At 41.4% G+C, this 27,410-nt stretch overlaps 1 protein-coding gene across 13 annotated transcripts in view; it reads right to left on the bottom strand.

Moving 5' to 3' along the window:
* mecom (MDS1 and EVI1 complex locus) overlaps nucleotides 1–27,410 on the bottom strand; it is a 190,739-nt gene that overhangs the window by 12,522 nt on the left and 150,807 nt on the right. The window contains exons 1-10 of one of the 13 annotated variants that reach the window (XM_047391084.1): nucleotides 21,140–21,572; nucleotides 19,778–19,912; nucleotides 11,419–11,521; nucleotides 11,211–11,324; nucleotides 10,206–10,317; nucleotides 8,815–8,962; nucleotides 8,511–8,691; nucleotides 4,282–5,674; nucleotides 4,084–4,174; nucleotides 2,713–2,739 (exon numbers count right to left, since the gene is read on the bottom strand). In XM_047391084.1, the coding sequence (XP_047247040.1) occupies nucleotides 2,713–2,739; nucleotides 4,084–4,174; nucleotides 4,282–5,674; nucleotides 8,511–8,691; nucleotides 8,815–8,962; nucleotides 10,206–10,317; nucleotides 11,211–11,324; nucleotides 11,419–11,467 (2,115 nt within the window). In that variant the 5' untranslated portion in view covers nucleotides 11,468–11,521; nucleotides 19,778–19,912; nucleotides 21,140–21,572. Of the gene's footprint in view, nucleotides 1–2,712; nucleotides 2,740–4,083; nucleotides 4,175–4,281; nucleotides 5,675–8,510; nucleotides 8,692–8,814; nucleotides 8,963–10,205; nucleotides 10,318–11,210; nucleotides 11,325–11,418; nucleotides 11,522–19,777; nucleotides 19,913–21,139; nucleotides 21,573–27,410 lie in introns of those variants that run through there. The other 12 variants (XM_047391073.1, XM_047391071.1, XM_047391072.1 and 9 more) reach the window with 12 other exon arrangements.

Below are 27,410 nucleotides of genomic sequence, written 5' to 3'. Positions count from 1 at the left end.
ATTGCATTTTCAGCCTGTTTCTTCTTATTTCAATAAGGGGACAAATCAGTGTTGATTCAGGTCCTCCACTGGAAACCTGCTCCGACTCTGACATTACATCTCCCGCTTTCACCTCCCCGTCACTCTCAGGCTTTTCGCCAAGAACGACAAGATAGTGAGACAAGAAACAGAGGATGGAAACTGAAGAAGAAGAAAATGATGGAGGGCTTGATGATTACAGGACAAAAAAAACAGCAATGCTACAGAAAAGAAGAACGAAGAAAAAGAGAAAAGAACATGCAAACGAGGAAGAAAAGGGTCTGGAAGAAAGAGGAACTGATGGCTGATGGATGGCGCCGGAGTTCAGAGTTAGGAGCAACTGATTAGGAGTGACGGCTGAGTGTAAAGTTCCTGCCGCAGCCGTTGACGGTCCCACCGAGGGAGGATGTGGAGTGTCAGGACTGTTTGATTATGAATATGCCAGCGTTACACGCCATGAATCAAAGAGCGACACAGAGAAAGCCAGAGCGAGCTCGACGGAGATGTAATTCTTTTACATCTTTTCTGAATATACAATGTGTATCTCATCTGACTTGTTTCAGAAACTGTAAAGAGTGTTCAGTTTGCCTGCCTTCCTCAATGAGAATCCATAAATCTTGGGAACATTAGGCCCCCTACAGCTGTTGGCAGTATCATGTTTGTCCGATAAGACTTTTCTTACATCTAAGCGCTACTCCTTCTTGGCTCCATCTGCTGGGGAATTTGAATCAAAGCTCGAAAGACTTTAAAGAGCTATCTTTAAGCATTTTCACAATGTTGGTAGCATAGCAACTCCCAGTCTCTGCATACAAGAATTGTCAAATGTAAAAGTTTATATGTTTCACGAGACTGATGAATACTAACATGCCTTATTTTCTGTTGTTAAATTATTTACAAATTTTCTTAACTGGATTGTACAGAATCAATCAAACAAATCTTCCTCAAAATCTTTTATGCATGTCAGTTATGTTCATAAGCCACTGCATGACCACATACATCTCTGTGCAGGACATCAATGTGGACCCACCCACACTCTTTCATTCGCACTCATACACAGATGCATACCTCCCAAAACTCCCTGTCTTTTCCCGGGGGGGGGGGGGGGGGGGGGGGGTTGCTTGTTGCCATAGCGTCGCTCTGGGACCAGCACTTGATTGGCTATCTTCAGATGTCAGTGATGCTGTAAGGGCCTTAATTAGTGAGATGCATTCTCAATTGTTGATCTTTATCGGGAACCAGATGTTTGGAGGGAGGTTCTTCCCCCCCAACAGAATCCCAGAGAGACTATTACCCCTTCTCTGATGCAGGAAGGACCTATCCCGACCCCGCCAGCCAACACACACACAGCCCCACACACACACACACACACACACACACCCACATACACACACACACACTCTTGTTTTGCTATATGTAGTGAGGACCATCTGTTGACTCCCATTGACTTCCATTGATTTTCAGTCATTTTCAACCATTTCTATGCCCTAACCCTGACAATAACCCTAAACCTAACTATTACCAGTGCATGGCTAACACTAACCTTAACCTAAAGTCAATTCACACCTTAGTCCTAAACCTAACCGTTAGCAAAATATGTCGTGAGGACCACCAAAATGTCCTCACTTTGGTACAAACGGTCCTCAATTTGATGGTGAAATCGGGGAAATGGTTCTCACTGTGATGCCAAGACAGGAACACACACACACACACACACGAAAAAAACATCCACACCTTGCATTTATCCCTCCGATAAGGAAAAAAACCCTTCGTTCACCAACTGAGCAAACACATGTTAAGCGCTGTTAGATGGAGAGGGTGTAACTCAGCTGCAAATCCCCTCTTTAAAATGTTTCATGTTAATTAGAGTAGAGTAAATGTAAAGATGTGACCACAAATAGATAAAGCAGAAGTGGAGTGGAGAGAAAAAGATTACTTGTTTTACAGATAAAAATCTGAAAAGTGTGCCTTGCATTTCTATGCAGCCCACCAAATCAAAACCTTACAGAACCACCTTTCGCTGCAACTCTGACCAGCTTCCCTGTCGCTGCTGAAGAAAATCATCTCTGCAGCATGATGTGTGGCACACAATGTGTGGCAAAAAGAAAGTGTTTTCTGCCACACATTGTGTTTTCCATGAGGGCCCAAAAATTGTCACTTTGGTCTTATCTAACCAAATCATCATCAGTGTTTGTTCTCATACAAGCATCTGAAGCCCTTCATCGGCCATCTGTATTTAGGGATAAAATAACACAATGATGAACTCTATTTAATTTGACCGCTTCTAAAGGAAGTTGGTTGCACTAGTTTTGGTTGCACTAGTTTTATTTATGCGTATCAGAGTATAGGGTATTATAGGGTATAATAATATATTCAATATGTGCTTCTTTGTGTTAGTCTATCACATACAATCCTAACAAAGAAGTGTAAAATTATTTGTGGTTAAAAAGTGACAAAAGGTCAAATGTTCAAGGTTATAATATCAGACAAATTACAAAAAAATATGCAAAGGTGAATCACAGTGACATGTCAGACAGTGATCCCATGCTGAGCTCTGCTTGTGTGTGATGGTGACAGGCTGAAGCCATGCGAACACTCTGTGATGTCTGGTGTAAACTACTATACAGCCCATGCATGAGTTATGGTTTGGGATCTGACTGGTAGAGGAACAGTACTGCAGGTCAAAGAGGAACTTACCCAAGTTCTCTGATCTGGCAAACGAAACTGAGGGGCGGAAGACAGGGAAAAGAGAAGGCAGTCAGAACCAAGAAGCGGTGGATAATTCAACACATATTGCTACAAAGTGGGAAGGAGGAATCTTGGTGCAATTAACTTTGAATGAGCAATGAAGTGTCTGTCTTTTGTGTTATGGAGACTTTACTGGAGACTAATAGTTTCCAACACGTTCTGGTGTTCAATAAACTCATTATGGGAGCCTACAATTCCAACTCCAGAATAAAATCTAACCAAGTATTGGCTTGCAGTAAAATTTCCTGCCAGGAAATAATGAGATGAATCATTAAAGGTTATGAAAAGTATCCCCCTGTCCCCGACGTTTGAAAAACCCTATTTTAACATGTTGCTCATTATTGAGTCAGGTGACCGATACTGAACCCCCACTAAAGTCTACAGAAGGACCCCTCGCCTGGTCTGGCTTAAACCTATGCAAGTCTGGCATTTGTGGGAATGATTTGTGTGTCCAGACATCATATAGTCATAAAGATGGTCTAAGCACTCTGTTAGTGTTTCTACTGATAGGACACCTCATTAGGGTGTGTGGGACAACCATGTGGCTGCTGCAGGCTGGGCCCATGCTGCAGTCTGGACAGGAGACATAAATCAGACAAATGAAACAGCCTGTAAAAACCAGACCTGAAACGGTCTGAAAAGAGGGGACGGAAAATAAAAAAAAAATCATATGCCTGAGAAAGTGGTGTTTTCACTTTCCGACGGACCGTTCTCACCCGCAGGGTAAGATTGAACAAATGAACGAGAAAGCGACGTGTCATATACCCACACACACACACACACTGGAGTACATACGCAGACAAGAGCCTTCTGTGGAGCCTTACAATGAAAATGCTGGCACAGAAAGCCCAGGGGCAGAAATCATTGCTTTAAGAGCATATAATTTTTTATGTTGTAATCAAAGACACATTTCGGGAAGATGTGTCACAATGTGGCCTTTCTTTGTGCCACATCTGGTTTAGATAGCCAACAATGGGCTTAACAGGCAGTAGCCTGTATAAAACTTGAGGTACATACTTATCCTCATTAATCCTGATTGGCCAGCCAGGGACACCCATTGCGAATAAGAGCCCCTCATAGAAAGAAGATAATATTCACTGATGGGTTCAGTGCCTTCCCACCTGAAAACCTAGTAATCTAACATTGCACTTGAAGTGTGGCTAAAGTCAACCAGAATTTGGCTGATTAAGTCAAATTCATCTGAAATCCTGACATTACAAAAAAAGAGTACCAAAGTCATCTGACAATGTCATTATTTTGCCAAATATCCCCTATGCCCTAAATTGTCCAAATTCCTACAGTGATTTGGTCAACACTTACTTGTGGATGGAAAAGGAAGCCTGGATTTGGCCGAATGTACTTTTCTTTCAGAGTCTCAAACGGATCGCTCATTCTCCTCTTCTCAACCCTGCTAATAGTAGATTTCTATCAGCTCGTGTTGACTACACAGCCATAAAAACAAATGCTTGTCTTTACTTTATAAAATGCAATTGATGGAGATACTGGGAATAACAATACCTGTAGATAGGGTCCATGAAAAAAGGGGTGGGCCTAGCATGTTGTAAAGAAGTGTCTGCTTTAGGAACTTCCACTGCTCTCTTCTCCTCTTCATAGCTTTTGTTCTTTTTAGCCTCCTCCTGACTTGGAATGCGTCCTCTGCCCCTGGACCCCAGGCTTAGATCGAGTGGCTGGTCCTGACCAGTCACATTTGAGACCTCAGGTTTGGAGGCAACAAATAGGGACAACTTGCCCTGTTTTCTTTTTGTAGTGAGGTCAAATGGTGACTCAGATGACTTGCTTTGAGCCTTCTTGCAGTCATCTCCTGGCGACTGTGGCTCACCCTTAACACTTGTTGGTCTGAGGTCCCTGTCTGGCAAGGGGTAAACTGGTGGAGAGAAAGCTGGGAAGAAAGGCAGTGGAAACATAGAGGGGTAGGGCAGAGACCCAACCTTCTTGTCCTGCAAGCCAGCCAGCCCTGCTGAGCCAAAATATTTCTCTGCAATAGAAGCAATGGCCTTAATAGAGTCATTTACAGCCCCTGTTACAGCCGTGTGCTCCTCTAGTGAGGACTGTATAAGGGATTGGCCTGGAAAGTCTTTAGCAGTACTGCTACTCATCAAGCTGGGGCTTTGAGAGCCTCTCTCGGTGGGCTTTCTCCTGGAGCCTTTGCTGTTTTCTCGAGCAGCTACCCTCTCCCTTTCACTGTCCATGTCGCTTTCAAGGTCAGAGCCCGTTGTGCTCTCTAGATCACTTCCACTTGGTGTGCTAACGTCATCCACGTCGCTGCTTTCAGACTGATCACTCTGCTTATTCTGCTGCTTTGAGGACACTGAGGAACCTTGATTGTGGAGTTCTGAGTCTTGTGTGTCGTTTCCAGGAGAACAGCCATTTTTGCGGAGAGCTTTTAGCAGCTCTTGAGACTCAAGAGTGCCAGGGCTTGGAGGAAGCAAAGGACTTTTACTTAGCTCTGCACGAGGCCCTGCAATGGGTGCATGGACTGTCTGTCTTACAGGAGAGGAGGTGGCAGGGATGAGCGGAGGCCGGTGATATAGTCCAGAAGGAAACAGGCCAGGGAAGCTGAAAGGAAATGCTGGGGCTGCAGGAAAAGTAAGCCCGCTGTGGTGGCGACTTGCCCCGAAGTAATCAGCAAGTCCAGCGCTGCTGTGACCGAGCGTGAGAGCTGATTTGTCTAAGCCAGGGGTGCCAGGGAGTGGCAAACCCTGCGCAAACAACCCCCCTGCTGTGAAATGATTCTTTCCTTCACAGAAGCGCCGATGCTTGTTGAGGGACGAGGTGGTGCTGAACATTTGCCCGCAGTCCTTGCATTTGATCTGTGTGCGACAGTCAGCGTGCATGCGTTTGTGCCGGCAAAGGTTAGAGAACTGGGTATATGACTTGTGGCATACCTCACCTGCAGGGACACAGAGACAGACGGAGAATGCATCAATGTCCATGACACACTAAACCAAACATACTAATGTGGAAAACATCACATGACTTCATATCTCTACTTAATATGCATTAGAATGACTAGATTTGGGGAAGAGGATACACCCGCTCATTTTCCCATCAATAATGTGACCATTTAGTTTTGTGGCAATTGAAAATGAAAAGGTGTGTCCAGATCCTGTCATTGTGAAGGAATCTGTGTGGTTGATGATATGAGTCAGTCGCTGCCAGTCATCACCTGCACATCAAACCTGATTCCCAGGAATCCCCTGCTCTATTGTCTTCCCAGGGACGCTCCCAAAGAGTCCATAAACAATCACACATAGACACTCATATGGACATGCAGGCACATTCACAGAATATTCACATAACACAAAGAAATGGAATCACACACACCCACACACAGAGGCATGTAGACATAAAGATACACACTTTCTCAGCCGCATGCAGTACAATGGCTCTATTTTAAGTTTGTAAAGGAAGCAGAGTTGAATGAATCCTATCCTGCAGTCCAGTTCCCAGGGACAGGTCTCACGTCCTCTGCTGCCTCTCTTCCCTCTCCCCCCTATGGGCCTCTAAAGTCGACCCCGCAGCCCCCTCACCTTGTCCCAAAGGCTGGGACCAAGTTGTCCTGCATTAAGTCACCTTCCCACAGCCCATCGCAGCGAGTCGCGCCGTCACTCTGTCTGGGCCCATATGTACAGTGACAACATCGGATCCGAAAACAAACCAATGTCTCATATTATCTGTTATCACTATTAATTTTTAAAACTTATCTAATACCAATAGATGATATTAAAAGAGTTGAAAAAGACAAGTTTATATTGTTTTCTATTGTGTTTAGTCACAATGTCATTTAGGAGAAAAATTTCCCTCCTAGTTGTCTGCTCCCAAGCAATATGGTTATATTTACAGATCTGTTGCTCTCAGTTAAATGTTTAATAAGAATTTGATTACTGATTACAAATAAAAAACTAGAGACATATATGTGTGATTGACTTAGATCATAGTGGCATTGGCTGTTAAAATAAGGGTTGAGATGTTTTATGGCTCACACTGTGATTACACTACTGCATACTTTGGATGTCTTCCAGGCACAAATGTGCATGAGAGGCAATTGAAAGAGATGGAGAGGAACACCTGTATTTGGGAACCGGATTTACATAAACAGCCTACAAGAACTCATAACTGGAGACAGCTTGAGGTAAGAGCAAATGTTATGCTAGAACAACATTTTTAGGAATGAACACTTTAAATTATTAGTAGTCAAGGTAGGAACCTAAAAGTTGTGAAGATGTGAAATAAGCAGTACCATTTCCTAACACAAATTCTTCTTCTAAACAAGCATCTTTTTAGTTTTTCCTCCCCTGTCCATGATCTTCTGTGTTTTGTATTTCTAACTGCAAACACCTTTTGGTTTTGGTGGTTCGCACATGTTCAGTTACAGAAATCTCTCTTGCAGAGCGACCAGGTGGACCGTGACGGTACAGGTACAGATGATTAAGCTTATATCACAGAGGCATCCCAATTAGGCAGTTGGTCCAATGTTTTAGCTCTGCAGCAGACATGTACACTGGGGTAGTCAGGTTTCTTTACATCCAGTTGAAAAGTCAGAGAAGCTGTAAAATGTGCATTTTACAAGCATGACTATATGTCCCGAATAAACTTTAACGAAAGTCTCTCGACCATAAATCATAAATATTGTGACATTTATTGACACACAACTCACACGTATTACATGTGAAATCTGATCCACAATATGCCTGCAGTATTCAGCTATTATTAAACTGAAAACAAATCTTGTAAACACATTCAGGAGAGAAGGATTGGAGATGAGTAATGTTGAGTTGAGTGCTTCTGTCTTACAGAGAAGTGTTAAGACGCACACATCCTTGACACACTGCGTGCACTGAGATACAAACAAAATCATGTGACCATACAAACCTCTTTCCAAAACACACACATGTCCTTCAACAGCGGTCGGTCAAACGAACAGCTTACAGACACACACATGAGCTTGTCCAGACAACCGTCACATTTCACTCTGTCTTTTTTTTTAACAGAGCCATTAGTTGTTTTTAAACCTGCATATTTCCTGCTGATTACAGCAAATGGACTATTCGCCGGGCATACATGTGGTTGCTATTTATGAGGAATGGTGAATGTGGTGGAGGCAGGAGAGAAGAAAAAGAGAGAAAGGCCAATAATGAGGCTTTCGATGGAGATGCAGCCATTCCTGCCTTTATACATATATATCTATAGATATAGATATATATCTATATCTATAGATATATATCTATGTCTATAGATATATATCTATAGATATATATTGTATGTGTATAAAAGAAGGAAAGAAAAGAAAGAGACTGAAGGAGCAAAGGAGAAAGATCATAACACTTCAGGGGAAGGAGGAGATCATATCTCTTGTGGTAGTGAAAGTGTGAAAGGTCAAAACGTGTCTGGGTCTGGCTGAGGGGCGTAAGTGTATGCTTAAGTGAGTGGGCATTCTGGAACGAAAATGGCTATTAGTTCCTCTGTCTTCAGCAGATCACGCTTGGTCACTGTGACAAACTGGCAGACTGATATTACTACACAAACAGAATAAAGGTGCTGAGGCAGGGAGAAAAAAAACTGCACAATTCCCATTTTGACATCAATATTACAAAAAATGTCAGGGTAAATGACAAAGAGCTGAAAAAAGAGCAATTACATTACTGTAAAATCATCATTTTTTTGTAATAAAGTCATGTCCAAGCATGTGATTGTTGTTATTGTTATAATGTACTGAGGAGACTTACACAGGTAGGGTCTTAGTGACTTACACATGAAGGGCTTGACACTGCTGTGAATGTGCTTATGCTGCTTGAGGCCCGAAGACGTTGCAAACGTCTTGCCGCAGTCGGAGCAGGCATGGGCCCGAGCTCCGACATGTTGAGAGCGAATGTGCCTCTGCAGGTTACTGGGGTCTGTGAACACCTGCTGGGGGGAGCAACCAAACAGACACACAGGGGGGTTAATATCAGATTCGCTCAAAGTGTGCAGAAAAAGAAAAAAATGTGTAGAAAAGAGACATTTATTGAACAGTCCCTTCCATCACTTTACCTTTGAGCAGTTTTCACATTCATAGTGCTTGCCGCTGTCATGCGACATTTGATGTCGGATCAGGTTTGACTTCCAGTTAAAAGCCTTGGGACACTGATCACACTTGTATTCCCTCTCCTCAGAGTGTGACTGACTGTGGTTCTCCAGACTGCAGCAAGAGGAAATGAGAACAATCAGAAGTTGTCAGATTTCTTACAGTACCTTACAAAAGTATCTACAGTATACCCATCAAACTTTCATAACATTTTGCCAATGATTCTCATTTGAATTCAGGTCTGGCATTTGACTGTGCCATTCTAACACAGGAAAATAACTTCGTTCGTTCGTCGTCTTCCGCTTATCCAGGACCGGGTCGCGGGGGCAGCAGACTCAGCAGAGACGCCCAGACGTCCCTCTCTCCAGACACCTCCTCCAGTTCCTCCAGGGGGAGCCCAAGGCGTTCCCAGGCCAGCCGAGAGACATAGTCCCTCCAGCGTGTCCTGGGCCGTCCCCTGGGCCTCCTCCCGGTGGGACGTGCCTGGAACACCTCCCGAGGAAGGCGTCCAGGAGGCATCCGGTATAGATGCCCGAGCCACCTCAACTGGCTCCTCTCGATGTGGAGGAGCAGCGGCTCTACTCCGAGCCCCTCCCGGATGGCCGAGCTCCTCACCCTATCTCTAAGGGAGTGCCCGGCCACCCTACGGAGGAAGCTCATTTCAGCCGCTTGTATCCGTGATCTCGTTCTTTCGGTCATGACCCAAAGTTCATGGCCATAGGTGAGGGTAGGAAAATAACTTGACCTAAACAATTCAATTCTGACCAGCTTTCCCGTCCCTGCCAAAGAAAATCACTCTCGTGACACGATGCTGCCACCACCTTGTTTCACCCTGGGGAAAGTGTGCTCATGGTGAAGTGCAATGTTAGTTTTTTGTCACATAGCGTTTTGTTGATGCCTTTTGACACTGTTTCAACAATGCCCATCATTTTTTGTTTGCATTTGAGCCACAATATTTCCATTTTCTGGTGATGGACTGAACAGTGCTCTTTGAGATGTCCGAGACTTAGGATCTTATCATAAAACCTAACTACCCTTTAAAGTTCCTGACATGTCTGGTGTGTTCCTTGGTCTTCATGATGTTGTTGCTCACTAATCTAACAAAAAAAAACAAAAAACTGCCACATTTAAATGAAATTAAATTTCACACAGGTGGTCTCTATTTACTAATTAGGTGACTGAAAGCTACTGGTTGCAGTACTTTTTATTTAATGGTATCATGGTAAGGACGGCTAAATACATGTGCGTGCCAGACGTTTCAAATATTTCCTGTATTTATATAAAACAAACTAGAAAATAACATAATATTTCTTCCAAAAGTAATTTAGGTGATTAAATGTTTCTGTTCATTACATACCTCTGGACATCAGGGAAGACCTGGTCACACTCCTTACACTCATGCAGGCCATGAGACATGGGAAGGGGCTGCAAATCTTGAGGTTCTTGAGCTGTCAGGTCACCATCCCCTCCTATACACACATAAAAGGCCATAAGGATTTACACCCAGAGGAGTAATTTACCCTGAATTGTACAACATGATGCACAGAGATGCAGAAAGATAAAAGCTTAGGAGGCATATTGCAAGGATACTTCATCTCTGATTCAAATTCTTCTTGCAAAACTTTTTAACATGTGATATCAACTTCTTTCTCCAATCATTTCTGATGTTTCTCTACTTCTAGTACCCTCAAAAATACAAAAGAATGTTCGCATTTTATTGTTTTCAAATAGTATTCCTTGTTTTGTAGGAGCATGTTAAGGTATACCAAGTGATATTTTGCTGTATTCAAATCAGCTGGGTGTGAGAATGCTCCTTAATCTCTCCATTAAGCACAGTGCTGCAGGTCTGTGCTTATTACGGCTGGAGAAAACTCTGATCCCTCTGTCATTTTCTCTGGCATCTCATCAAAACCACTTCAAAATGTACAAGTGGCATGAGAGAAAATGTGGGAGGTTTTGAAACTATAACCTTATACTGCCAATACTTGATGCAGGTTGGCATAATTGCACAAATGGAGGAAACTTTGTTCAACTACGTTATTCTATCCAAAACCTACAAAATATGCTTTTCTTTAAAAGCTTTTTTTCTTCCTAAAGAAATAATGATGAAACCTGATTGTAATTTTACAGTAAAATATGATTGTTTTGCCATATTGCCCACGTCTAGTCTCAAAAAAAAGTTTTTTCACAAACCTACCCTTCCTGCGTTTAGATAAATAATAGCTTCCGACTACTTGTAGACTCATCCTTTCACAGTTTATTCCCCTGTTATCTCAACTCTTCAGCCACTCATCCTTCATGTCACGCTCAGTGTTCACAGCAGCATGAAACAGGCGCACCTATTTAGAAACAGAAGTCAAACCTGGGTTGAAGAAGACAGAGGGGGGCATCCCACACGGCTCCTTCTGGTGGTCCAGCAGCTGGTTGCGGGACTCAAAGTGCTGGTCACAGTCATCACAGCGGTACTGCCTCTCCTCTGCATTGTGCAAGGAAGAGAAGATTTTGTATTACAAAGTGAGGTGAGGTGTTAAAAGAGGACAAAGCTGTGAATTTATGTCTTTGATGCAGACCATGAATATCAGGAGCCATTGTGTCACAGAAATACTCTTCAGCCTTCATTAAAAGTAGCAGCTCCTCGTCAGGAAAAATCTCTCTGGTTACTTTGTAGAAGATCTGTAACACACGCAATATATATTTTATGATTTAAAGGTACATTTTTGCCAAAAAAAGGTTAGGGTTAAACCTGCACCAAACTAAACTGTTGAGGTAAGTTGTTCAGTTTTAGTATCCTATCCTGGTCCAATGTTTATAGCACATTTTTATATTTTTTTAAATCTACCACAGTTCCGCAGCAGCAAATTTCCCTTCAGGTAGCTCTTTGTGCACAAACACACACATAAACACACAGATCTCCACAGTTGTTTACAAGGTCATAATACCACAAAGCCACAGCAGAGGGTTGCCATATACATGAAAATACACATAGTCATTAACTTGTAATTAATCATCTTATGAGACATCCATCTTCAAATCTATGAATGAAAGTACAAGCAACCATCCTGCTGAATAAATATCCAGCCTCATGAAGACGCACTGCAAAAGATTACAGAGGGCAGGAAGTGGTAAATTACTGTGTGGAGAGAAAGCTTGCTAATTCAGCAGCAAGTAAGCAAACAGGCAAACTGCTAAAGGAGAGGTTGAGTCGAGTTAAATGTATCAGTCAAGGAAAGAACCTCCTAACAGGAGGTTCGTTTTCAGGCGTTCGTTTTAAACCAAAACTTGGCCTATATATTTTTTCTCCAAGAAATGCAATCAACATGACGTGTGCTCTACAAAGGCCCGCTGAGCAGGTGAGTGTCTATTCAGGCAAAGAGGGAACTGATCACATCTAAGAATCAGCTGAGAGATCCTGCGACTGCGGAGCTTCCCATGGACACACAATGGCCTTTCTCTGCAAAACAATCACACATGGGGTTATTTTGAGCACGCTTTGGATGTTAAACATATCAGCTTCCTTTGCTGTGTCAACATGACAATGAATATGGAGGAATTTATTAGAAATGCACTGGGGGGGCTGATGTGGACAGGGTGATAAAATGTTTCTGGGAAGTAGTCGATCACAGGTAGACAGCTCATGAAGGGAATTCTTGAATAACATGACTGCAGCCCCAGAGCCACGGTGGCTCCACGTCAGGTTGTGATAAGTATCTTTGTCGAAAAAGGATAATGAGGTATTCTGTTTGAGTACTGCGTTATTGTGTGTTGTTGTTTCTACTTCAGACAAATGATATCATACTCACAATTACATTACAGGGAGCTAAAGTCAGGCTGACCAAAGCAGAACTTGTTGCATCTCGATACTGGTGCACAGCAAATGAAGCAATCTTTTTGCAGCCATAAAGCATGAGTTACAACCAGACCTTTGAAAGCAGTAAGCTATCACAAAAACATTGTTGCGGACTGAAAAAGAGTCCATACACATATCCAGAACAGTGGAAACTTCAATTTCAAGAATTTATTCAAATAATATAATATAATATAATATAATATAATATAATATAATATAATATAATTATCTATAATTATATAATTATCTATAATTATATAATTATCTACAGTTATCTACAGTTATGTATAAAAGGCACTGCGGATGTAATGAGATCTTAATATTAAAACACCACATTATTTCTTGTTAATGTGAAATCTTTCTAGCGAAGCGCTATCTAGTTGCTGTCAGCAAGGAACTCCATTTGGTGGAGTAAAAGTAAGCTGCCAAGAGCCCCGAATATGGAGATACGCACTTTACCTCCTGACTGTATTGACAATTATATGAAAAGACAAATTGTGTCAAGCAAAAGGCTACAGGTCCAGATGGCGTCAGCTCCAAGCTTCTGAGGTGCTGCGCAGATCCACTGTGTGGCATCATAGCATACAGGTCCTTCTCAAAATATTAGCATATTGTGATAAAGTTCATTATTTTCCATAATGTCATGATGAAAATTTAACATTCATATATTTTAGATTCATCGCACACTAACTGAAATATTTCAGGTCTTTTATTGTCTTAATACGGATGATTTTGGCATACAGCTCATGAAAACCCAAAATTCCTATCTCAAAAAATTAGCATATCATTAAAAGGGTCTCTAAACGAGCTATGAACCTAATCATCTGAATCAACGAGTTAACTCTAAACACCTGCAAAAGATTCCTGAGGCCTTTAAAACTCCCAGCCTGGTTCATCACTCAAAACCCCAATCATGGGTAAGACTGCCGACCTGACTGCTGTCCAGAAGGCCACTATTGACACCCTCAAGCAAGAGGGTAAGACACAGAAAGACATTTCTGAACGAATAGGCTGTTCCCAGAGTGCTGTATCAAGGCACCTCAGTGGGAAGTCTGTGGGAAGGAAAAAGTGTGGCAGAAAACGCTGCACAACGAGAAGAGGTGACCGGACCCTGAGGAAGATTGTGGAGAAGGGCCGATTCCAGACCTTGGGGGACCTGCGGAAGCAGTGGACTGAGTCTGGAGTAGAAACATCCAGAGCCACCGTGCACAGGCGTGTGCAGGAAATGGGCTACAGGTGCCGCATTCCCCAGACCTGGGCTACAGAGAAGCAGCACTGGACTGTTGCTCAGTGGTCCAAAGTACTTTTTTTGGATGAAAACAAATTCTGCATGTCATTCGGAAATCAAGGTGCCAGAGTCTGGAGGAAGACTGGGGAGAAGGAAATGCCAAAATGCCAGAAGTCCAGTGTCAAGTACCCACAGTCAGTGATGGTCTGGGGTGCCGTGTCAGCTGCTGGTGTTGGTCCACTGTGTTTTATCAAGGGCAGGGTCAATGCAGCTAGCTATCAAGAGATTTTGGAGCACTTCATGCTTCCATCTGCTGAAAAGCTTTATGGAGATGAAGATTTCATTTTTCAGCACGACCTGGCACCTGCTCATAGTGCCAAAACCACTGGTAAATGGTTTACTGACCATGGTATCACTGTGCTCAATTGGCCTGCCAACTCTCCTGACCTGAACCCCATAGAGAATCTGTGGGATATTGTGAAGAGAACGTTGAGAGACTCAAGACCCAACACTCTGGATGAGCTAAAGGCTGCTATTGAAGCATCCTGGGCCTCCATAAGACCTCAGCAGTGTCACAGGCTGATTGCCTCCATGCCACGCCACATTGAAGCAGTCATTTCTGCAAAAGGATTCCCGACCAAGTATTGAGTGCATAACTGTACATGATTATTTGAAGGTTGACGTTTTTTGTATTAAAAACACTTTTCTTTTATTGGTCGGATGAAATATGCTAATTTTGTGAGATAGGAATTTTGGGTTTTCATGAGCTGTATGCCACAATCATCTGTATTAAGACAATAAAAGACCTGAAATATTTCAGTTAGTGTGCAATGAATCTAAAATATATGAATGTTAAATTTTCATCATTACATTATGGAAAATAATGAACTTTATCACAATATGCTAATATTTTGAGAAGGACCTGTATGTGGACAGAAAAGACTCGTGCGCTGTGTAAGAAATACTGACTTACATGGCTAGAGGAGAGCCAGAGGGGTTCAAGGGTATTTGAAGAACCTGGGTGAACTTTATTGAATGTTGAGGAATACAAAATATTTTCTGCCACAGCATTTTTTTTTTTTTTGGCATATAAATTGTTTATTTTTTCTACGTTTGGTGTTTTTTTTTAAGTCCAATAAAAAAATACAACTGATAAATATTGTTTAAAAACAAAGGTAAGAAAGAAAAATATTTTGTTGTTATCCAAAAGAAAAAAAGGAACAGAAGTGCGAGGTCCTGGTTCTCTAATCATGTTTTACTTAAATTTTACCGTAAACACAAAGGCGTACAGAAATGGAAAGCTTAACATGTGTGTGCGGACCAACAGAACCAAGCTCTAACAGGCCATCACCCCTGTGAGGTCACCAAAATATTGATACTATGAAACAATCAAACAAAGGCTCAAGCAGATTTGTTATTCTGTAGAAGATCCGCTCGGACATTGATGCTGAGACTGAAGACAGAGGCTTTTAAAAACTAAAGTTAGGGCTAGGAGAATCTTGAAGAATATCAAGAACAGTTCATATTTGGATTATTGTGGTTAAACAAAAGTACATTTATCATAATAGACACACATAAGTGAGGGACACTCATAACAAATAGCGCCATGAATGTCCTGCATGCCGAACTTTCCACTTGTAAGAAACTCTGTGGTCAATGAGTCGTCTTTAATAAATGAAATCCTTTACAAAAAAGATGGAATGTGCATTTGTTTAAGAACACACAAGTGGGTAAAGCATGACGATTATGAGCAGGAAGGGAACTTGTCACAACAGTGGCAACCTGCTGCTTCTGCTGAAAAGGCAGTAAACACTTTGAATACTCTGCAGTCTACAAATTTATTTTCACAAAGTTGGTTTTAAAAAAGCTTTAGTGTGATTCAAATTCAACCCTATTTTCTATATTAGTGTATTATTTATATATGTTCGTTCATATACGCGCATACTGTCAAGAGTCTACTGCCATAAAAAGGTAATGAACATAACTGGGCAACTTGTTACAATGTCATTGCCGCATGTCCCCTGGGCACACCCTCCTTATTCCCTGACCTCGACAGGTATGGCATTCACTAACGCTGTCAAGTCCAAGTAAACTCTGACTGGCTGCTGAACTTAATGCAAGAAAGCTTCAAATGAAACACTGGTTAAGAATTCAAAGACAAAGTGGGAGAAGTAAAGATGTTCTAGACAGGTGATCAGGGTTTACAGTGAATAAAATAAGGAAGAGAAAACATACAAGAATGAACTTCCAGATATTATTGGAAACTAGTACTGATGCAAATAAAGTAATATATTTACTTCAAACAACCTTCAGTTTTGTGCAACTTTTGCAAAACAACTTCAACAGCACTTCTGCCTCTCCTCAACATGCCTTCTACACAAAACTATGACAAGACACTAAAAGCACAATGACTATCTACTTCCAGCACATTGGTTGAATCCCAAGCAGTCAGCATGACTCTTGTGTTCATATATTGAGACTTTTGTTGAAAATGACTTTTAAACAAAGTGCAGAAACTATCTTATATCTCATCAGATTTCATTTTGCAAATAACTATTCATTAATCAATAAGGTTTAAACTGTTATCTCTGGGAGCTACAATCAGCCCCAGTGTGCTCACACAGCAAAACATGCCCCAAAGCCACTTCATCGCACTCAATACTGAGCGAGAATCAATGGAGCGGATGAGATTAATTCTCATATCCTTCTGTACTGTCTTATGAAAGGCTCTTCAGGGCCTCGTTGGATGATGTTAATTACACGTTTTAATCAATTTTCCATTCAGTTGAATCAGTAAAGTGAGGAGCGCTAATTGCCCCTAATTATCCTGGTGACAAAGCATGAGGAGATCTGTGCTCAGAAAACTGCAAGTGTGTTTTTTTTTTTGGGCTTTAGGAAGACTTGAGCTTTGTCACAGAGATGGCCAAGAGCTCATGATAAACACAAACAGCAGCTCCAAAGTGTCATTTAAGATAATAACTGGCCCATGTTAGTACTAAAGAAGACATCAGCTGAGAATTAAAAACAAAATTGCATTTAATATGACTGTTAAAAGACTTGAACCCGACTGATAAAGTGAGATACCTCTCTCTGTTTTTCATATTGCATAAGCTATACAAGCCAAGATAAAAAAAACAAAAAATATATATATTTATTTAGAAAGTAAACATTTTGTCTTGTAAGCTGCAACAATCAGGCTCCCCTGGGCCAACACTGATATTTTGGGTTTTTTTCAGGTCTGACCTGCTGATTTTTAAAGATTTTGACTGATTTTGCTGTGGGTTACTCCATGATGAAGTAGGATTAAATCCAACAGAAAATGAAGGGCTTACAAGATTATTTAAATTTATGGGTCGAAATATATGTCCCTGGCTTGTCCCGTTTTATTAAACAAGAAACAAAGTGCACTCTGCTGACTGATGCGGGTATAGATGGTGGACGTTTTTAGTTTTGATTCATTTAACAAACACAATAAACACTAAATGTTTCCAGTAATTGACCCATTAAGCAATGATCAGAGCTGATCAAAGAAACATTGGTCAATCTTTGATCAACTGAATGGTACATCACTACTGCAAATGGCTTCATTTAAGGTGCCCGTATTTTCCTTTCCTTTTATTGTGTAGTAATCATCTTGTTTACTTTCAAATATGTGACAAATTAAATGAAGTAAATAATAAATGAAATTTATTCCTGCCCTCATATTTGCTGATTTCTGTTTTTTATCCAGTTTATTGCAGATTCCTGCAGAAAAAGGACATTTTCAGGTAATGTAGTAAAGCAGATGAGCAAACAAGAAGTTGAAATAGAAAAAAGAGAAGCATCATCTCCAACAGATCCTATATCTAGGAAAAATAAATAAAAGAAAACAGACTTTGTTTCACCCATTCCTTCCTTTTCCACTCCCCTGTTCTTCTGAGATTGCTCATAAAGTTTTATAGTAAACAAAACTGGGTCAGAAATGTGAGGATGGAAGCCAGTTTTACTCTCATGCCAGCAGAGGTGCTTGTAAAGGCCCCACACAAAATAACGACTGAACACACCTGGAAATTGCTGTCGTTGTAGGACAACGTCCAAACGTAAATCATGGGACAAATTGTTTCTGTTCAATGGCTCAGAAAGAGTCCCTTAAATCTAATCGTGAGAAGATTTTGCAGTATATCTGAGGCCCTGAGTAACTCTGTGAGGCTCTTCTGTGAAAATCTGGGGGTGGTGCATGTAATGTGTGGCGTAATCAGCGGTTTCAGACTGAGTTTGGACTCAGCGCTTTCGCTGTGGCTGTAAAAAAGACCTGCTGGAATCAGGTACTGTGCGGCTTCAACATTTCCAGCTCGGAATGAGGAGCACAGGGAGTCATCTAAACCTCAATGAACAATTCACAACCCTGCACACACACTCCGACTGAGGTCTGTACGTGGACAAAAGCCCAAACGCAGGCACATACAGGTGTGTATGTGTGTATGTGTGTGTGTGTGTGCGTGCACACTCTGGAGACATAATGAAACACTCGACACACTCGCAAAAAAGGGCCCCCATGAGCTAAGAGTCACAGGGACAGACACACACTAGCAGTATCTGACAGTAGCTTTACAAGACCACCCCGTTTAGTCTATTCATTTTCCAACGCACTGACGGGCATTGTGAGAGGCTACAGTGTATTTTCGAAAACACCAGCGTTGGCCGGAAGGCTTAAAGACAGCACATTGTGCTCTGTTGTGACAGAGCGTGATACTTAACAATCACCTCATCATAGCCATGTCCGTGACCTGTGGGAGCCTTACACAGCCACCCAAGCAGAACCGCAGCGCTGACAGCGACTTGAACCTCGCGTCGCGGGCATCTCAGGGGAAGCTCTCTTTGCTTGTTTGTCTCTGTCTTTTACAAGAGTGGGGAGGTAAGCATGCATGAAAGAGTCTCGCTCTTCTTGATGATGTCCTCCTGCTATCTTTCCTTACAGAGATGTGTGAAAGATGAGCAGAAGATTAGCTTCTTGGAAGCTGATCCACAATATTTTAGGAAAAAAACAACAACTTAAAGGCTCAACGTAAAATAAAAATCTAAACTGGAAAGAGTTGGGTGAGAGATATGAATTTAAATCCTGCATAAAAATGCAGTTTATGTTTCAATCTCAGCAGATGACACTGAACAAGTTATCTAGATGGACCACCTGTAACGCTCAGATTATGTTTTCTGTTCGGGTCAAGCAATAATATTATCCACACACGCGTCAGGTGAAGTTTAGGCCCCTGTCTTCCTGCTTCAGGAGCCCACTGGTGGTGGGGATTACTGAGCTAAACGGGCCCTCATGTGTGCAGCACGCACCTCTCTACAGCCAGGTGAGCAGCAAAAGGGCTTTGACATTCCTGGCATAACTAAGAGTTTATATCGCCAGCATGACCGGGAAGTGTGCAGAACTATCATTCCGGGGGCGGCTGCCACTGATCGTACCCTGTGGTCTTTGTGAGGCAGATGGCAGCAAACAAATACAGAGGTAAAACATGCAGAGATAATGAGGAGAAGAACTGTGTGTGTCCATGTTTGTGTCTTTTTAGGTGAAAACAAAGAGGGCCAGCCACTCATAAGACTATCTGACTTAGATAACAAAAACATCATCTAACAGCACACAACGGGATGGCTATTGGAAAGTACAGATACAAAATTTTGACTTTGGAGCTGTTTAAAATGAGCTGGAGTTTAAAAACCCTGGTTCATCCTGTCATGCAGAAGACACAGCACCATCTGGGAATTTCAAGATCAAGACATTCACTTAATTTTTCTCTCCTTCTCTGGTTTCTTTCCTTTCTTGAGGTCAATTTCGTATCACACGGTGTTAAAGAGACGTGTCTCCACATACCTGATCATCAATCTGGCACGCTCTCAGGTTATGCTGCGTGGCCGCAGGGGCGAACTGAATGTGCTTCAGCCAGCTCCCTGCATCTGGTTTGCTGGCATCCACACAGAACTTTACATGGCCTGACCCGTCCAAGATCTGCAGAGAGAAAGAGAGAGATCAGACTTTGATCAATATCAGACCAGGTTACTGTGTCCAAACACTGCCTAACCGCATACCTCCCACTGAGAAATACCACGTCGCTTCATGAAGCAACACACACACACACACACGCACACACACACACACACACACACATACAGAAAACACACACAAAAAATACAATTAGTAAATATTATTACAGTAATTAATAATAATAGATAGAAAGAAAAAATAAGATGAAATGAAAAATACCTACAATTTCTTTTTTTTCCTTTTTCTTTTCATCTTAATTTCAAAACAAAACAGATTTTCTTTTTGGTTTCACATTTTGTAAAAATATTTTAAATATGTTTTTTGTGTGTGGAAACAACAACAGAAGGGTTATAATTAATTAACATAAATTTAACAAAATCTAACAAAAAGTTAAAAAAGGCAAAGATTTTTTTTATTATTATTTTAGGTTTGAAAATCAGAATTAATTCAACAAAAACGTAACAAAAAACGAAATACAACAAAAAAAAAACCTCATCAAAAGATTAAAACAATTTGAAAAACATTTATTTTTATTTCTATAATATTTTAACTTTAAACAAATCTCAAGCTACATCTGTAACTGCTGCTGAACGAATTTAATTTGAAGAAATGCATTTACAAAACTACACTCATTCAGTTTACAACAACAACAAAAGTTCATAAAGCAATAAAAACTGTAATATAAATAAGACCAAAGAGCGTCTTCTGCTCTCATTCAGAGGTCACTTACAAAGAAAAGGCCTTAGAAATATCCCAATTTCATTAATAGACACACAAATAAAACATGCAAACCATCAGGCTGCAATGAGCGAAAATGTTGCAGCATTAAATAATGTAACGATGCTTTTAAAAACGCTCCTGATTTCTGCAGAGCAGCTGTAAACTTTGTAGGGAAGCAAATCAATAGCAGGAAGCCGCCGAATGATAAGAATTATGAAGACAAGCCGATTGCTAGGATGCAAAACAGAATCTCTCCCAGGGTCACACATCTGAATTAGGGCCTTTGTGTCAACCTACGACTGAATAAATATTTTTGCTCATAAAAAAAACCCAGGGTCGGGAATCAAGAGGGGATCCTGTGCGTTCAAAATGTAACCATAAAACTTTAAGATTTAAATGATCAGCCAGCAAATATTAATGATCAGTGTAGAAAACAGTTAATGTTTTAAGGGACATTATGAATCATCTTACCGTATAAACTCGTACAGCCTCTTGGGAGGAAACTGATTGAAACTCCGATGAAGTTTTTTTTAAAAGTGTGATTTAAGTATAAAAAAAATAAACTAAAAGTCGTCTTTGCTACGGTCGCTTCTCCAGCTTTGTGACATCGCGGTGTGTTTCAGTGCCTATTCGGCTCTCCAAGCTGCGGAGTCTCCGCCTGTGCGCTCTTGGACAGCGCGCCGCCTGCGCTTTGGATGAGTAGATCCAGACAGCGCTGCTCTCCTCTCACTGTCCTACAGAGACCGCGGGACGGAACTAAATCCCATCCGGCGCATCTGCCCGCTGCCAACTTTTCACTCTGTCTGCTCTGTGCGCTTCTGCTCGGCTCGTCCTCTCCTTCTCTTGTCACCCCTCCTGTCCTGACGCGCCCAGGTGTCCTTCAGTAAGCCATTCAACTTTTCATTTTTCCCTTCCTCAACCTCCCCCTGCCCCGTCCCCCCTCCGCCTCTTCCCCCCTCTCTTCCTCAGACAGGTCGGGATGTGTCGTCTGTGTGACAGCAGGGGGAGATTTCCGCAGGCGGACAGTTTGCGCGTTGTTTCTGATTCTGCTCAAATAAAGCGGGATCCCGCGCCTCCGTCTCCATCCTTTCCCCCCGAGGAGAGTCAACTCGGATCGCGGGGGTCTGTCTGTGCAACCCCCCGTGCCCGTGTACCCCCCACCCTCCGTCCCCGCTCCCCGCTCCCCGTCCCCAACACCATCGGAAGAGACTCAGCTCCGCAGTAAATTTTAAAGTGACAGGGTCCCGGGGTTGGAGAGGGTGAGCGGGGTCAGGTAGAGGTCGCGATGGGGGCTCACGAGAGGGTTGAACTCCACGCACACACACACATAGTCAGCCGCATTTTAATGATTTAATATCCACGTGTTACCAAACTTTTTTTTATTTCTTCCCAGAAGGACTTTATATTATTATCCGTTTGGAAATCCCAACCTTAACTTCATTTTAACTATAACTTTAGTGACAGTACATCACATATGTAAATAAACAACAAATTGTCCTCTCCGCCTTGGAATCAGATTCTTTTATCAGAACCTAGTAAAAAAAAACAAGTGGTTATTTGATATTTTTGGTTTCTTTTAAATTCAAAATATTCAATTGAAACACAAGCTGTTCACTTTATTGTTTGATTTTCTTGTCATGTTTATAAAAATAAACAAAACCATAAAACCACCAGTAAAGTGAAACGTAAACTGCTTTTCTTTATTCGGACATACTCCACGAGTTAGCTTTCTCCAACAAGGTATATGCTTCACCACATGACGTCATTTCCCTTATTTTGGTAAGGGTGACATTGAGTTCGCATTGTGCTAAAAATTGCAACCACCGCAACAAAAAAGAATACGTAAATAGTCACTCTATCTCAACGCGTCAATACGTTGGAGATATATTTGCTCTATTTAATTGGCTAATACACACACCACCACGTTTAAAGTGTATAGAAAAACAGCGCCCCCCACGCCACTGTTGATTTTTTCCTCAATTAGGCTTAATTTCTTCTTCTTCGTCATCTTCTGCTTTGTCTTCTTTTACCAAGACAAATACATGTTAGAACAATGAGGTAAAGAATAGGAGAATTATATTACAAAGCCAACTCTTTTTGTGTCAGGGGACCAATTTAACAACCACAGACTTAAGTGTTCCTGTTAAAGACCTCCAGGAAACTCCATATGGACCATTAGGACTTACTTTTTTTGGAGACATTGACCTGATCACTTGCTTTTTTTCTTGTTCCTGGCAGTTTATTCTCCCCTTAATTTTCTTTCACAGCATAGTACAAAAAGTTAATGAAGTCGTTTAAATAATCAAATTTCACAGTTTGAAAGAAAATACCTGGAAATAGGTTTGAATAAAGCTAAAATTAAAAACAGCCTTTTTCTTGGTTCTGTCTCATCAAGATAGGACACAACATTTTACTTTGTGGAGATTGTTTGGTTAAATGTTGTCATTTTAAGCTGGACCTCAAATCAGCAGCAGTGTGGGATAATAATAATAATAATAATAGTAATATTATTATTAATAATAATAATAATAGAAACATCAACCTGGTCTGTGAGTTTATTAAGGAGCCCATAAAGCTGGAAAAAATCTGATGAGAGCAGATGATGATGGATAACTCCTCACTCTGTGACACTGACCCTCCATCCTAGATAATGCCTGTTGTTTTTTCCTCTTTTTTGTAAAATCGCCGACCAAAAACGTACAGTAAGGACAGGAACAAAATCATGTGTAAATAAGGCAGGGGCCCCGCCACTGATTCCCATCATGTCGCGCTCCTTGAGACCCCTGGTCCGCCCGGTCATTGATTTCCTGCCTCTCCTCGACTTGTCCATTGTTGGAAGCCTTTTTAATTTAGCCATAAATTGGGAAAGCTCAAGTCGAATGAGCTGTTCTATTTTCTTCCTGTCAGGATGAGGGATTTGTTTTATGATGCATTGTGTATTAAATACAAGTAATCTGGGAAAGTGATTGCGCCGGCGGCCTCTCCGGGTCTGATCAAGGATCTCTGATAGGGGAGAATGGTGTGAGGGGCGTTTCTTTCCTTCAAAAGGGTGGAAATGTTTGAAGATAAACATACAGGGTTTGTGGTAACACAGAGGGTAAAGAGGGGTAACCTGTGGGGCTGTTGCACTTCTTTGCCCGGTCAGGAGATGGCGTGATCAACTGAACTGCAACTTTAAATGCTTCTGTGCTGCATTTGAACATTTGAAGATGACAATGACACAGAAAATATTTATGGTTTCAGTTTGTTGCTGATCTCTGTAGCTGTGATGACTGAATGCAGTGATCACTGCATTCAGTCATCACAGCCACAGAAAACAAATTCAATCAGAAACACTTTTTTTTTTTAACTTAAATACTTGTTTCCCTGGCCAGACCGCAGCATTTTATTCACAAACATATAACCAACAGCCATGACTTCTACACTGTAAAAAGACAAATTTTTGAGGGTATATAATATTAGACCTTAAACTTATTGAAATTTTAACCAAGGAATTTAACTTGTAAATGGTTGGAAAATAGTAAGGTTGGCTGTTTCCTCTTTTATTCTCGCAGGAATTGTGCATAATTGAATCATTCAACAATAACCATTCCTTTATTAAATCAAAGCATAGGGGGCTTCCTCAACATGTGTGGTTTCATTAATTAATGTAAATGGTAAATATCTATCAACATCACTGATCCCCCTAACCCTGAGCTGCATGTTGCCAAATGAATAGCACATCTTAGTTGTGGTTTGTAGAATAGAATTAAAATTACTTTTTGTCATTAATGCTTGATGGCTTAATGACAGACAAATTCATATTGTTTGCTTCTCTTTGACATGGTGGACAAACCAGATGATTTCATGAAGGAAACAGGTAATGCAAATTCCTTCGCTTGCGCAACTGATTTCAACAAGCTAAGAAATCATTTTGTAAAAGGAAACTTTGAAGCATTTTTTATCAATATTTGCAATGCATGCTAGTCAGCTCTACTAAATCAAATATGAGAGTCTTAAATGTATCGCTGTACCTTATATGGGCACATATGAGACAGATGTGCATCTAAAATACACGAGGAAGCTTTGAACACTTTGAAGATAAACTGTATAACAAAGGAAGTAATATAAAAAGTCATTTCTTTACAGCATTTTATGTCTTTATGGAAAAAGCAAACAATGTCTCTTATGCACCTGGTCTACCCTGCACTAGTTTTATTCTAATAGTTTTTTTACTGTGGGTCCCGTTAATCTCAAATAGGTTTGGCAAAAAAAAAAGATACATTGGAGAAATGTATTTTTGTCAGTAGATGTATTGTTTTTTCACTTTTTTTCTACTGCCGCATGCCAGTTTGTAGTCCACTCTCACAAGCACCTCTCTGATGTCCTTGCAAGCGCAAAAACATCCGCATCAAGGCGTCAAATTGTTAGATGGGACATGAATGATCCAGCTGTACGTGCTTGAACGTCTAATCACCCGATCGTGACGCTGTAAAGCTGCAGAAAACCGATGGGGTGGATTTAAAACTCTTGTCCATTTAATGAGGCGAGAGAACGATTTGGAGTGGCACCTCTCTAAATCCCGATTCAGATTTGCCATAAACGCTCCTATACATTCTGATGTCCTCAGATGAAACAGATCTGTTTTTTTATTTTTTTTATCTGAGTTACGCCATGCCTTTGTCACCACGATCGTGACGCGCTGAAATGATCGGTGTGGAAAAGCTGTTTATCAACAAATTATACAAAGAAAACGCACCCAGCTTCAGGGTGCGTTAGCTCCGACTGTATCAGGGCGCACAGCATTTCATACTTGTTTAGGAGGATTCTTTTACAGCATGCTACACTGGGATAAACGCCGAGGCGTTAAAGTGCTGTGAAATTCTCCAAATGGGGTTGAACATCTCAAATGCTTATTTCGCTTGCGGCTTTTCTTGTTGATTTTGGGCGCTCGGTCACGCAAACAAAGCAGCAATCCATACATGGATGCAGAGCATTTTTTATGATCAAATAGTTTTATAGTTTATTTGATCTGAGGTTCAGCCTTAAACGGAGCCTCTTTTTATTTTTTACTTTTTGGATAGCTTTAAAGCAATAATCGTCTGGTGCGCAACATAATTTGGGTGAAGTCGGATGGGACAGGCTGGAGAAGGGAGGCGGGAGGTGGTAGAAGGGGGGTGATTCCCGTGTGGGTTGCAAACTGACTCCAGCATAGTGAGCTGCAGGGCCTGTATGCCTGCTGCCGCCGAGGGGCCACATGGAAACACTGATGAAGGCCTGCGGCGTGCATTCCTGCACATCCTCCAGGAGAAAGAAAGAAAGAAAGAAAGAAAGAAAGAAAGAAAGAAAGAAAGAAAGAAAGAAAATATCGCAGCCAAATCCACATGAAATAAGTCCACCATTAACGGCCAGACCTCCTATTGACACCGACGAAAAGCTGCATTAGGTCTCCATCATGAGTCTGTATACACACTGTTCCCCCACCCACTGCCCTGCCAGTTTTATTTTGCTTAAATTTGGGGCGGCTCAATCAAGCGATGGGAACTTATTCAAAGCGCAAAACGAACGGTTTGCACAACACTCTGCGATTTACTCTTTAATTAGCACATTCATCAGCCTCTAGGAGCTCACAATGCGTTAAGTGTGCAATCTTGAGGCCCCATATTAAAGGATAAGACTGGGTGTCCGCATATCCCAATTAGCATTAAAACACAGCACAGGAAATGAAAGGAGAAAATGTAAATAAAAAATTTCCTCGACTCTGGAAGCGGGCCCGTTGTGAGCGGCGTGTTAATCTCCACCTCGGTAATTTGGTATTGCGGGAGAAGACAGAAGCCCTGCTGGTGTGGCCTGCACTCCATAAATCACTGCTTTATGTGGACAAGGTCAGCACCCCCTTCTCCCCCTCTCTGTTTCTCTCTCTCCGCCATGTTTACCCGGCCGCCCGGGAGCCCTCAGGACCAGAACGGCTCACTTCTAATTACTTTGGATTATTTTCATTTGCCGGAGGTCAGCCAGGCATTCCGGCAGAGTCGCAGAGAGGGATGATTTCTTGATAAATTCTGCGGCCTTTCAGGAACAAGCCTTCCGTGTTTGCTGAATTAGCGCACAGTCATGTTGTCTGTCTCTGCCCTTTGACAGCTTCTTGCAGACCTCCGCAAACAATCTATATAATCACAAATGATAATGTAGCCAGGGAGTTACCGGGGAAGACGTTTATACAAATATATAATCTGCATCAACAAGGACAGATTATTTTTGTCAGTTATTTCAAAGTATTCATTCTCAGAATAAGACAATAATTGTAAAGAACTTTGATAAATTCCCTCAAATTAGGGCAAAAACCCCTAGATTTTGTAATATCCATAATTTGTAAAGCAGTTAAGTTATGATTTCTTCGTTGTTAAATGTGAAAATATTCGTTTTCATTTTGCTGTAGCTTTAGTCAACTTTAGTTAATACATATATCAGAAGCTCTGCAAAATATAAAGCAACTGTTGAAATCTGTGATGCCATAGCAAAAACAGTGAGCTCCAGTTATTGGCAATCCCTGGTAAAGATTTGTAAAAACCCTTTAAATACATTAATTTTGCCTGCTGTAGCATAAATTTACACTGTAAAATGTTTTTGAGAAATCCAACCTTTAGTTATGATAGCAGTTACTCATCCATAACATTTCACAAGGTTGAAGCAGAGGGATTCCTCCATGCATTACGTCAGAGTGATGAGACTGTTCTCTTCAGATCACACCTAATGTTTTTAT

This window comes from Girardinichthys multiradiatus, chromosome 18, assembly GCF_021462225.1.
Source record: "Girardinichthys multiradiatus isolate DD_20200921_A chromosome 18, DD_fGirMul_XY1, whole genome shotgun sequence".
In the NCBI taxonomy this organism is placed as follows: Eukaryota; Metazoa; Chordata; class Actinopteri; order Cyprinodontiformes; family Goodeidae; genus Girardinichthys; species Girardinichthys multiradiatus.
Note: the sequence above shows the minus strand (reverse complement) of the source record. Positions and strands in the feature narration are given on the sequence as shown.